Below are 13,487 nucleotides of genomic sequence, written 5' to 3' on the forward strand. Positions count from 1 at the left end.
AGTCCCAGCATCAAGCAAGCCACCCATCACGCTCCCTGCTCAATGGGGAGCCTGCTTGTGCTCTCTCAATAAATAAAATCTTTTAAAAAAGGGGGGAGGAAATTTAGAATGAAATGAAAACTATGTAAAGGGTTTCTAAGAAAGCAGATGTAGCAAGTGCCACCAGCAGCTGGCTCCTTGGGGTAAGGGGAAAAGCTGTCAAACCCTGGTATGTTAAAGGCTCTCTCTGATGCCCACCCCCAACCCCTTCAAACTGAGTGCTTAGAGAAAACCAAGGTTACAATTGGCTCCTGTCTAGTACACAACTTGTACATGGCAGCAAGAGCAGTTTGTTTTTTTAAGACTTTTTTATTTGACAGATCTTGCAAGTAGGCAGAACAGCAGGCAAAGGGAGAGGAGGGAGAAGCAGACTCCCTCCTGAGTAGGGAGGCCGAGGCAGGGCCTGATTCTAGGACTGTGGTATCAAAACCTGAGTGGAAGGCAACCGCTTGACTAAGCCACCCACATTCCCTGAGCACAATGTTTTAATAGCACAAGTTCAGAGCTGAGGCTAAGGTGACCAGTTGTTTTGGTTATTAATCCCTTGCAAACTCCATCTACACTCTGATAAACTTATCACCCACAGACCCAGCAAACCCCTTTATTCCTGGAGAGAGGCATTACTGTTTTCTAGAGAACTGGTGAAACAAAATAGAACTTTCTTCTTGGATTAAAATGAGAAGAAAAAAAACTGGGGGAAGTGGAAAATTAGCTTTACTGACATATTAATACACTAGCCCATCCACCTTCCATTCTTGAAAACTAACTACTAAGATGATCCAGGCAGTTTTCACTCACAATCTGTCCCCATACAGATCCTGAGAGGTTTTGAATCAGGTCCTACATAGAAATAAGGCCTAAGAGGTCTAGTAAAAGTGTCAGTGAAAGTATAGATGTGAGATTTTTCAGTCCTGTTATAAAATGAGATCTCACCCAGCTCATAGTCCAAGAAAATGCCAATGCCTCTGGGGTTCACAGCCAAAAGCAGCACGGTTGCCGTGGCTCCCACCACCTCATAGCGATCTTCCTGCCGCTGAATCACCCAGCAGCCCTGCCAGGGCTGCGGAGATCTCCTGGCCTTAGGGGGGAGTGAGTCTTTGCAAATCCCCACAGCCCATTCAGATTTGTCTCCCACTTCTACCTCCCAGTAATGCCTGCCAGAGTAAAAATATGGAAAACCCAGGACAACTGTGTTGGCTGTAAACCTTTTTGGAAAATGAGGAACATTCTGTTTTCTCTTCGAAAACGTCACGTATTTCTTATCCTCTGAGACAATCAAGTTGGGGTGTGCCGTCTCGTGGTCTAGGGTAATGTCTACTCTAAATTTGTTTATAATTTTCTGCAAAGCAGAATACTGGGGAGGAAAGCTGCAGCCTTCCCTTCTTAACTGGATTGAGAAAATTGATGGACTGATCTCATCCTCAGACCTCCTGTAGAAATTTTTAATTTGTGACAGCAATTCCACTTCAGACAGCACACTGTTCTCAACTACTTTACTAAGCAGACCTCTGAGTATGGAGATGTAGTTTGAAAATGCGGTGATGTTCGCACTGAGTTTCTGCTGAATGTCTTTCTCTTCATCAGCTAGCCTCAGAAGAACGGCTTCTTGATCACGGTCTAAAAATTGCTTCAAGCACTCAAATTCAGAGAGTAATTCCTGCCTTTGATTTTCCACCTTCTCTTTCAGCTCTAAGGGTTTTTTGCTTTGAATGTTTATTAATTTCTGAACATTTTCCATCTGCTTCTTCAAGGGCTCAATGTAACGGCTGAGCCTCTGCCTGTGATGAGAGGCAGCCTCCACCATGGGCCTCACCAAGTGGCCCTGGTGGTCAGGGGGCTGTGTGCACTTGGGACACAACACCTCGAGGTCCTCCTCACAGAAAAGGGTCAGGACCTGGTTGTGCTTCTCACACAAATGTTTCTCTTCCGGCCTCCTCTTCTTGGTCCTGGTGATGTGGAGGAGCTTGGCAATGTCAATCATCCTTCCCAGCTGGGTGTTGCTCCTCAAGTGCCTCTCCTGGCATGCATGACGGCACACAGGGCACGGGAACCTGTCCTTGAAATCAGCCCAGGACCGCTGGATGCAGCAGCGACAGAAGTTGTGCCCACATTCGGTGGTGACAGGGTCTCTGAGGTAATCCAGACAGACGGGACAGTTGGCTTCTGCCTGGAGTCCTGCCAGGGCTGCTGGGACTGCCATTGGGCTGTGAATGAAGACCTGGACTGAGGTGGGTTTTCTTCAGGAGTGTGGGCCCCACGCTCAGTGGGCCCAGTATTCAGTGAGAACTGGATACACCCTAAAATCTCAGGCCTCACTCTACTGCAATCTCCTGAAGTATGATCTTCAGGCCTTTTAATTCCAGCTGCCACCAGGAGCTCCTCCGCATCTGTAGCCAGTCACAACTCAGCTAGACAACTACTCTTCAGCCTCTGGAAATAGAAAATAAAGCCAAGCTAAGCAGCTCTCCCAAGAGAATTGTTTCCTCACATCATTAATTACTACAGAGAAGTTATTACTTCCTTAAAGCAAAATAAAAAACTCTGGATTTGTTTCAGGGGGTCCTACCCACTTACCAGAGTCTAGTCTAATTATCCTTTACTAACCCCCATCTTTTGTTCCCATGCCTTTGTTTCTATGCCCCATCTATTCCTACCCACCCAGTACCACAATCTCTGTATCCCATCAACCTCCCATTAACCCCAAGTTGGGCTGTGGAAAGCTCATGAGCTCTGGGACAGGAAGATGTGTAACACCCAAATTAAGGCACAGCCTTGGTCACCTATTGGTGTAACTTGGAGGAATTTATTTTACATGCCATTAGTATGTGAATTATTTAGAGATAAAGGCAATCGAGACTCAATCAAGAAAGGCCTTTTACCTCCATCTTGATTGGCTTCAAAAAATAATTTCCCCATTCGTGGGGGAAATCTGCAATTATAAATAGGGAATTTACATTATATGAGGTCCTTAGTAAAAAGAGAGCTATTACCAAAGAGAACTTTTTCATGTAAGAAACTTATGTGTGTAACATAACAACCTTTGTTTACCACACATTTTTTTTCCCATTCATCTTCCTAGGAGTTGCCTCCCTCAATGCCAGAAGTCCTGATCTCTGGATGGTGTGAAGTCTCAATCTCGTGGTGGTCTTTTGAGTCTATCTTTGTGACATTCCCCTGCACAAATAGTGCACAAATACATAATTAAATTTTTTCCTGTTAAACTATTCTTACACTAAGCATAGAACCTAAAAGCACAGAGAGAATTTTTCTTCCCCTATAATCCCAAACTCTTAGAATCAGGTAAGTAGAACTCTAACAACACTATAAATTTTTGTTTTATGAGATTATAGTATTTAAGGAAACCTCCTCAATTTTGAAGCTTGAAACATAGTTTCTCTGATGGCTCAGAATTCACATATACCAAATTAGGTTTGCTTTTTTCATCTTTGGTCCTAGAGGGGAGGATATACTATTTTCCTTCTATCTTCCTAGGTTCTTGGCCAACACTCCACACTAATCAAAAGATGCATTAACACAAAAAAACACGTAATTTTTATAATATCCTGTACCCAAGGGAGATACTGAGCAAAACTGAGTAACTCCCCAAAATGGCCCAAGCCACCACCTTAGAAACCATCCCAGGTAGAAAAAGATGGTGGGGGTGGGGGCCAGTTTGAAGTTATCAGGCTAAGCCGAGTAAACAAGGTCAAGGTTAGGCAAGCTTGAATCCTAGCACTCTCCAAAGATAAGGGTTTCCAGAGATTTAGTCCTGCCCCTCTTCCTGATAGAGATCAAGAGACCCTTACAAATGGGTATTTCTCTGAGGAATTTCAATTTCCCTTACAAAGGGCAACATCTATTCTATTTTTAAGGAAGGATTCTCCAGCATTTGCTGTCTTTTGGAAAGTAATTAGCTTGAAAAAATCTCTTTACACTGTGGAAGAGCATATTTTGGGATGGGAAACCCAAAGCAAGTAAAACAATTAAAACCATCCTTTGTAAGTTCTAAAAAGCTTCATGTCAGACGAAGTTTTGCCAAGTACATTTTGCACCAAATTTATCAAAGACTTATTTTATAGCTTTTTGAGTTTCAGACTTGTAGACACTTCAGGATGACCATGTGACCTGGAGCGTGCGGGAACCGTGCTCCCGGCATTTCTGCTTCTGCTTACACAGGTGCAGGATTTAGAGAGTGCTCAGTTACCCAAATCCTTTACTGAGCCCACAAGACCCCTCCATGGTCTGACCCTTTATCTGCCACCCTCCCCGCGCCCCAAGCTAGCTCCAGCCTCAGTTCTTCACTTTCTCCAAGGTGACCAACCTCTGGCCCCACGACACTGGCATACTGCTGACTAAGGTCCAGCAAAGCTCTAGCCCATTTCCTCCTCTTCCCTCAGATCTCACACATCCCGTCTGTCCTCAATACCCTAGGTTCAAGGTTCTTATCAGACACTTCCCTCTGGAAATCTTGGTGTTGTGGTTTGAGATCACACTGTCTTCCACACTAACCACCAGAAACAGTAAGGCTGGATCCTTATTTATCCTAAACAACCTTTAAACATCCAGCTCAGGAACTCATTAAATGTTAGTTTTAGATTCCTGGTGCTCCCTTTGCAAGCTGTGACTTGGGGTAAACTACTTGATCTGAGACTTAAGTCTGCTCTGTTAAGAAAGCAGATTGGTTAAATTAAGACCAAGGCCACGCGGGGCTTCAGAATCAGGCGTACAGAGGCCCATGGCTCTTAGCCCCCCACTTTCCCCACCACAAACCACTTTTCACCAAGACATCCTGTATAGAGTGTTCCACATTCAATGTCAGACCCACCCCTCTCTGGGCTTTGTCACACACAGATATTAATTCCCCTTTAGGACAGGGTGGGACCTGGGTACTATGTGTGTAGCAAGCATTTCTGGTGATTCTGTACAAGGTTGTTTGAGAGACAGGGAACACTTAACACATGTTTTGGAATAAGCCAAGCCCAAGTGTTATTCCTGACCAGGTGCGCTCTCTAGGCGCAGTCTCTTGCAGGTACTCACTCAGGAGCCCACAGATCTTCCCGCCTCCAGCCTCCTGAGCCCACATCCTCCCATCTCCAGGCTGACCTGCAGCAGCAGCCTCCACTAACGCCCCTTCATCTGAGCAGAGAATCACATATAGGAGGGAAACCCGCATTAGCTGTGGGAAGGGGCAGCGGAGAGGACTCTAGCTCGCAAAGGCGGTTCTTCCTGTAAGTGTGAGGGGCATGGACCAGGGATGGAATGGATGGATGGAGGTGTGGAGGGAGGTTCCTGTGATTATGCCTAAGAATAGTAACCACCTAGGGCATTTTCATTTCATTTATTTACTAATTTACTTACGTATTTTTAGACAGAGAAGTGGGGAGAGGCAGAGGGAGAGGGACAGAGAATCTCTCATGTAGACTCCCTGCTCCTCCTGAGGCTGGAGCACTTTAGGGCTCCATCCCAGGACCCTAAGACCATGACCTGAGCCAAGGAGTCTGAGGCTTAAGCAGCTGAACCACCCAGGATTCCCATTCACTCATTTTTATTTTTTTTTTAAGATTTATTATTTCTGTATTTGACAGTAAGTGAGCCTGTGTGAGAGAGGAGCAGAGGGAGAAGCAGAATTCCCTCTGAGCAGGGAGCCGGAGCGGGACTCCATCTCAGGACCCTGAGATCATGACCTGAGCCAAAGGCAGATGCCCAACCGACTGAGCCACCAGACACCCCTAGACAAGTTTCTTATTAACTTCCTTGAATCTTGTTTCTCTCATCTATCTGTATTACGAAAACACACATACATAAATAAGAATACATCACTGGGCAGTTTGGACCCTATACCCAACAAATCAACTGTAAAAAAATAAAAACTGTGCGACAGCTTGGAAAATCTGAAAACAGAGGGATTATTTGCTGATCTTGGTGTTAGGTTGAATTTTTTATGGGTGGGGGCACCTATCTGGCTCAGCCACAGAGCTTGATCTCGGGGTCATGAGTTCAAGTCCCATTTTGGGTGGAAAGATTACTTGAAGAGAGACAGGTACTGAAGTTCATTCAGATGAAGTGATATGTCTTCAAATAATATATTATGTAAACATTATCTAAGTGAAGAGAGGAGAGGCAGAACCAGAGTTGGAAGATAAAACAAGACTGGCCACATGTGGATGACTATTGAGAATTACTGCTTATGAGCATCTGCTATCCTATTCTCTTTACTTATGTATATATTTTAAATTTCTTATAATTAAAAAATATGGGAAAAATATGGATGTATGTAAGGAGCTTCATAAATAATTTGAAATACTATTATTATTGCTCCAATGTCATAGTTTACTCTGTCAAATAAATAAATAAAATCTTTAAAAAAAAAAACCACCCTTTAAAGGATCTTACATCATTCTAGAAAGAGCCCACCACCCTTCCTCACGTGATAGGTAGATGACAAAAACCTGAATGGGTGACAGATGCATGGCAGGTTAATCAGATTAACACAGCCCCCCAACAAGCTCCTAAAAACTCCTAGATCGGGATGCCTGGGTGGCTCAGCTGGTTGAGCGGCTGCCTTCAGCTCAGGTCATGATCCCAGCATCCTGGGATCGAGTCCCGCATCGGGCTCCTTGCTCAGCCGGGAGCCTGCTTCTCCCTCTGCCTCTGCCTACCACTCTGTCTGCTTGTGCTCACTCTCGCTCCTCTCTCTCTCTCTGACAAATAAATAAATAAATAAAATCTTTAAAAAAAAAAAAAAAAAAAAAAAACTCCTAGATCTAATCTCCGAACTGGTAACCCTTTTGGGTCCCCTTCCTCTTTAGAAGCTATGTATTATCGCTCATTAAACTTTACTTTGCCGCCTACCACTCTGTCTGGTCTACCTCTTCCTTCTCTGAAGAGGTGTGCCAAGTACCTCAGACACAAAAGAAAAAGAAAGTAACAGCTAAATAATTTACTTCTTGTTGACACTGCACAGGAGTCCCTCCTCGGGATGTGTCCCGGTTTATTTATGCACTCACCTACTGAAGAGTATCTTATTTATGCACTCACCTAATGAACAGTAAAACTTGTTTCCAAGTTTTGTTACTGATTTGAGAGACAAAAAAGAGTGCCTGGCAGCAGATCAGGGGCAAAGAGAATCCTCAAGCAGATTGCCGGCTGAGGGTGGAGCTTGCTGAGGCTCATCCCAGATCCCATAACCTATGAGATCACAACCTGAGCCAAAACCAAGAGTTGGAAGATTTTAACGAACTGAGCCACTCAGGCACCACCAATTATTTTGCTTTTTAAAAAGAGTGTATCATTTAAAATAAAGAGGTGGGTGATTGTTCCCACACAAACCGTAGTTCCTAATGGATCCTCCCCACCCACGTAACTGTCTTCCTTAACTCATCTTCCAGACTGAGGTCAAAACCCAAGTCTTCGGGGCGCCTGGGTGGCTCAGTGGGTTGAGCCGCTGCCTTCGGCTCAGGTCATGATCTCAGAGTCCTGGGATCGAGCCCCGCATCGGGCTCTCTGCTCAGCGGGGGGCCTGCTTCCTCCTCTCTCTCTGCCTGCCTCTCTGCCTGCTTGTGATCTCTGTCAAATAAATCAATCTTTAAAAAAAAAAAAACCCAAGTTTTCATTTTCCCATTTGAAGCTACAAACGTAAGCTTCTATTACCCCCTTTACTCCATTCCCTTTACCAATTCCCTAATTCTATGCTTTCTGAACTCAAATATACTATTATTGTTCCACTTGAAGCACTGAAATAGCTTTTCAATAGTCTCACAATAACGCTCTGAGGACACCAACATCTCAGAGTACTCCTATTTTCTGGTTCCACATTATCTTTCCTACCACACAACTCAGCGGAGATTTTACATTTATTTTTGTTAACGTTTGGTTAATGACGCGACATTGCAGTGTATAGTTCATGATCTGAATTCTCCCTTGTTTTCCCTCAAAATTGTATTACCTATTCTTATTCTTATGGCTATTCGTAGTGTAGGCTGAATAAATAGGAAGCTAAAAGGTAAGTCTTGTGGTAGGTTCCAACAGCCAAGATTCTCCTTGCTGTGACCTTACTTGATACTTAACATATCTGAGCAAAATTTCACATCTGTAAAATGTGAATGATAGTTCCTTACCTGCAAAACCCCTGTGAGGGCCAGAGGATGGGTCAGTCTGCCGGGGAGATGCTGGCGCTGTTGGGGGTGGATCTTCCCCTAACAGCCCCAACAATAATGCCGTCAAGATCTCCTTGCTGCTTCTCCAACAGGCCAGAGACGGAAGCTCTTTGGAAGTCCAGTCAACGCAGTCCTAACACCTCCACTAACGAGTCTGAGGAAGGGCCTGGGAGTCAGTATTTCTTAAAAAGACTTTCTATGAGCCTGAGGAAACTCAAGTGTGGACAAGCCGCAACCCCGAGTTCTAGAGCCCAGCGGACACTCAGGAAGGCTCTGCTCAGCCAAACCTCAGAAAAGGCCTTGCTTCGCCCGTCCTCCTGCCCTTCTGTCTGACCTGGAGCACGCAGCCCAGTCGTCCAGGAAACGGACGACACGCGAAGCTTGCACCAGCCTCAGAAAAAGAAAGAGACGCCGACACCCCCTCAAGCGGCCAGCTCGTAGGCCAGCGGCGCCGATGTATCCTGCTTGGTGGTTGGCTGATCCCCTGGAAAGGGGTTGGTTGTCGGCTTGCGCATGCTCAATGGCCCTGCTCAGAAGATGACCCGGGGAAGAGTACCTGAGGCTGTGCCCTCCCACAGCCGTGAGGGCATTGTTAGCTTAGGTTGGGCATCTAATGTCCAATGGCAGGCTTTTCAGATTCTTAGTATTTTTACTCCTTTGAGCAAGCTGAGGGTCAAACTAAGGTGTACTCCCTGGAGATTAGTTTTAAAAGCTTCACCAGCACTTCCCCTTCCAAAAGGCGAGGGAGTGAAGAGTTCTGCATTGTAACAGCTTCACCTACCTTGGGATCACTGAATGGAGAAGGTGGTAAGGGTTGTATGGTGATATGGCTAACCTTGAAATGAAGGGAACGATCACTTCTTTAATCAGTTCACATCTCATTAGGTGAGTAGGTAGGTCTTTCCCACCGTATAGGTTTATGCCCCACTGTGGTTTTATTACTTTTTTTTCCACCTGCCAAAAGATAGTCTTGTCATTCTATTTCTAGAAAATCACCTGTATTGTGGTATTTGCTATGCCTATTTTATAAGGGAGGTATGAAAATCAATACAAACTCTTTCACAATTCTAAAATAATTACTCAGACTTAAAAAAAAAAAAAAAAAGAACCTACCATAAATCTAAATCTCATTCAGGCTTTTCATAAGAAGCTATAAAAGCTTAAAAAAATAGATGACATCGGGGCGCCTGGGTGGCTCAGTGGGTTAAGCCTCTGCCTTCGGCTCAGGTTATGATCTCAGGGTCCTGGGATCGAGTCCCACATCGGGCTCTCTGCTCAGCAGGGAGCCTGCTTCCTCCTCTCTCTCTGTCTGCCTCTCTGCCTACTTGTGATCTCTCGCTGTCAAATAAATAAATAAAAATCTTTAAAAAAAAAATAGATGACATCAATCTACATAGATGGATATGAAAAAAACTCCAGATATATTCTAGTGAAAAAAACAACATGCAGAATACTGCACAAACTTCCTCCTATTGGTATAAATACAAACTAAAGAGTGTTTTTTTGTATATTTATATACGTATAAGATATTGGTGTAGGAATATTGAAGGAACTTAGTTATAATGCAGGAGAAAGCCAGAGCAAGTAGTGTATTTCACATCTCCTTAGTCGCTTTTGATCTGGAAGAGTTTCCAGTCCATCTGTCTGTTTCATAACATTGATCTCTTTGAACAGCAGAGGGTAGTTATTTTGTAGATTGTCCTTCAGATAGGTTTGTCTGATGTTCCCTCACGATTTGGTTCAGGTCTGCCTCTTAGCAGGATTAGCAGAGAGGTGATGCTAAATACTTGGTGAACCACATCAAAAGACACGTGCTGTTGGTGACCATCACTACAGGAAACAGAAACTGGGGTCACTTTGTGAAGACGATGCCTGCCAGAGGACTCTCCACTGTAAAAATTGCTGTTATTTTCTAAATTAATCTCCACAAATTTTTCATTAAACATAGGGATAGACTGAAGACTTGCATTCATGCAAGAACTCCAAACTTTTCTGTCCCACACTTCATTCCTCTGGAAGCTGCTGAAAAATATAATCCACCAGGGCAAGGGACTGGCCTCTGAAGGAAAAGCACCTGGGAAGCTGGGAAAGAGAAAGCACCTCAAGGGAGACTCCGAAGGACTCCTCGACATGACATCTGGGCAGCAGCCCAGGGAGCAGCTCCTCTGGATCAGAGCAGGTCAGAGGCTCCCCACGGGGCTCCTCTAAGACCCAAGTGCTGGAAGGCCAGGTGTATGTGAATGAATTCAGGGAGTGTCCAGACAATTTTGGATATAGTTTAGGAATAAAATAAACACAAGGAGGTGGAGAAAAAAGAAAATACATGAGACAATGATAAACAGTGGAAGAATACTGTATGCACAGAACAGGAAAGTAATCAGTATATCTTGCGTAGTTCAGATTTGAATAGTCTTCAGATATGTAATGGACTGAATTATGTGTTTATCCCCAATGCATATATTAAAGCTCTAACCACTAGTACCTTAGAAAGTGACTATACATTAGAAAGAGGGCCTTGAAAGAGGTAATTCATGTAAAATGGGGTCATAAAAATGCAACCTTAATCAAGTATGTCTTGTGTCCTTATAAGAGGAGGAGACCCTAGGGATGACTGTACACATAGAAATAAAGACCAAACGTGGAGATGATGAGAGTTTGCATCTATAAACAAGGGGAGAGTTCTCAGGAGAAACCAAATCTGTTGTATAGCTTGATCTTGGAATTTTAGTCTTGAGAGAAGTGAGAAAATAAATTTGTTTTACAGCCACCCAATGCTGTGGTTTTTGTTATGTCAGCCCTAGAAAACTAATACAAAATACAAAAGTAATATAAAGATAGAAAATTAATTTTTTTTAAAGATTTTATTTATTTATTTAGCAGAGAGAGATCACAAGTAGGCAGAGAGGCAGGCAGAGAGAGAGAGAGGAGGAAGCAGGCTCCCCGCTGAGCAGAGTGCCCGATGCGGGACTTGATCCCAGGACCCTGAGATCATGACCTGAGCCGAAGGCAGTGGCTTAACCCACTGAGCCACCCAGGCACCCAGAAAATTAATTTTTTTTAAGGAAATAGCTAATATGGGAGGGATCAGAGACTGATAAGGGATTGTCCTAAATCCTCATTTTTCAGGTAGGATGTTAGAAGAAAATGCATCAGGGGCACCTGCGTGGCTCAGTGGGTTAAAGCCTCTGTTTTTAGTTCAGGTCATGATTCCAGGGTCCTGGAATCGAGCCCTGCTTCAGGCTCTCTGCTCAGCAGGGAGCCTTCTTCCTCCTCCCTCTCTCTCTCTCTCTCTCTGCCTACTTGTGATCTCTGCCTGTCAGATACATAAATAAAATCTTAAAAAAAAAAAAAGAAGATAATGCATCAAACTCAATTATGCATAGGTATCCCTATTAGTGTATTTGGATTCTAAACAGGAAAGAAGGAAAGGGGGACGGAAAGAAGGAGGAGGGAAGAGGAAGGGAAGAGAAGAGAATAAAAAGGATGGAAGAAAATAAAAGAAAAAAAAGAACAGGAGCAGGAGAGTGGTAAGTCATTGCTTCTTAGAAACTAGCGATGATTACAGCATTCATATGTAGGGCCTGTTTTTTGTAGTAAGCCTAGTAAAAAAAAAAAAATGGAAGGTTTATCTTCATGTGTATCTTTACTAGAAATGAAGGTTAGACATAAAGGACAAATACTGTTTCTCTGCTCATTGTCACTGCTTAGGAGAAATCCAGTGAGCCACAGTTGCTGGTTTGATGGCACTGAAATGCAGAGGGAGGGCTATCCTTGGAGTCTAAGGGTGGGGGATGTGGATGGAAGTGTCCAACACTGAAATAGGTTCTACCTGAAGTTTAGTTTGGTTTGTTTTTGTTTTTTGTTTTTTTTTTAAATATTTTATTTTACTTATTTCACAGAGAGAGAGAGAGATCACAAGTTGGCAGAGAGGCAAGCAGAGAGAGAGGGGGAAGCAGGCTCCCGGCTGAGCAGAGAGCCAAGACCCTGAGATCATGACCTAAGCTGAAGGTAGAGGCTTAACCCACTGAGCCACCCAGGCATCCCTGAAGTTTAGTTTTTTTGACCTCTCAAGAACTTGATCTTGCTGACTGGCCTCAGAATGTACCTTCTCGGGGCGCCTGGGTGGCTCAGTGGGTTAAGCCACTGCCTTCGGCTCGGGTCATGATCCCAGGGTCATGGAATCGAGTCCCATGTCGGGCTCTCTGCTCGGCAGGGAGCCTGCTTCCTCCTCTCTCTCTGCCTGCCTCTCTGCCTACTTGTGATCTCTCTCTGTCAAATAAATAAATAAAATTTAAAAAAAAAAAAAAAAGAATGTACCTTCTCAATCTAACAGGTTACTCAGAAGTGGGGTGATTCCCAGCATCTCATTTAATAGCTCATGCATCAGACTTTTTATGAGCTCTCACTACATGTGAGGTACTAAACCAGAAGCCTGGGATGCAAAGATACCATTAGGAGTCCCCACCATCAGAGAACTGACAGTCCAGAGAGTGGAGAAACAGAAACTGTATATGGTTTATGGACTTCCTCAGTGTGTATCACTGTCCATCCATTCAAGGACAGAATGGAAGAGAAATTGCTTTCTCAGCCAAGGTCATCAGGCTGCTAAGCATTACGATTCTTAAGTTTTTTCTGGATCTTTCCAGGAACATACTATTAATATATAAATATATAAGAATAGGAATTTTTTGTTTCTTCATTTATGTTACAGTAAAACATGCTGTGTCTTTACTTTTTTATACTTACGCACATCTAGAGATATTTTTGATATATGCATATGTAGATCTATTTCTTCTATCATTTTAAAATATTCACTGCCTCCTCAATGTAAAGACAAAGGGAATTTATTTGTGGTAGGGTTTTGGTTTTTTTTTTTTTGGAAGAACTGGTAGTGTAAAACTTTTTTTTTTAAGGTTTTATTTTTTTAATTTATTTTTTATTTTTTATTTTTTATAAACATATAATATACTTTTATCCCCAGGGGTACAGGTCTGTGAATTGCCAGGTTTACACACTTCACAGCACTCACCGTAGCACATAAAAATATGGAACGCTTCACAAATTTGCGTGTCATCCTTGCTCAGGGGCCATGCTAATCTTCTCTGTATCGTTCCAATTTTAGTATATGTGCTGCCGAAGCGAGCACTAAAGGTTTTATTTATTTGACAAATCACAAGTAGGCAGAGAGGCAGGCGGGGGGTGGGGGGAAGCAGGGTCCCCCGCTGAGCAGAGAGCCCGAGGGGGGGCTCTATCCCAGGACCCTAAGACCATGACCCGAGCCGAAGGCAGAGA

The 13,487-nt window shown here is 43.7% G+C and overlaps 1 protein-coding gene and 1 non-coding gene across 2 annotated transcripts; both read right to left on the reverse strand.

The window, feature by feature from the left end:
- Window positions 1-56: 56 nt before the first annotated feature.
- On the reverse strand, window positions 57-8,637 carry LOC116584368 (putative tripartite motif-containing protein 75). Its single transcript, XM_032332610.1, has 2 exons — window positions 8,157-8,637; window positions 57-2,469 (listed from the first exon to the last, which is right to left on the reverse strand). Exon 2 carries the CDS (start codon window positions 2,237-2,239, stop codon window positions 830-832), a length of 1,410 nt encoding a protein of 469 aa, XP_032188501.1. The 5' UTR covers window positions 2,240-2,469; window positions 8,157-8,637; the 3' UTR covers window positions 57-829.
- Window positions 8,638-13,234: 4,597 nt separating this feature from the next.
- Window positions 13,235-13,341, reverse strand: LOC116585378. Its single transcript, XR_004283579.1, has one exon. It is a non-coding gene; the product is annotated as a U6 spliceosomal RNA (small nuclear RNA).
- Window positions 13,342-13,487: the final 146 nt, after the last annotated feature.

Source organism: Mustela erminea, chromosome 2 (genome assembly GCF_009829155.1).
Source record: "Mustela erminea isolate mMusErm1 chromosome 2, mMusErm1.Pri, whole genome shotgun sequence".
In the NCBI taxonomy this organism is placed as follows: Eukaryota; Metazoa; Chordata; class Mammalia; order Carnivora; family Mustelidae; genus Mustela; species Mustela erminea.

Excerpts from the sequence above, each read along its gene's own strand:
- LOC116584368 (XM_032332610.1), bottom strand. The coding sequence starts at position 2,239 with ATGGCAGTCCCAGCAGCCCTGGCAGGACTCCAGGCAGAAGCCAACTGT.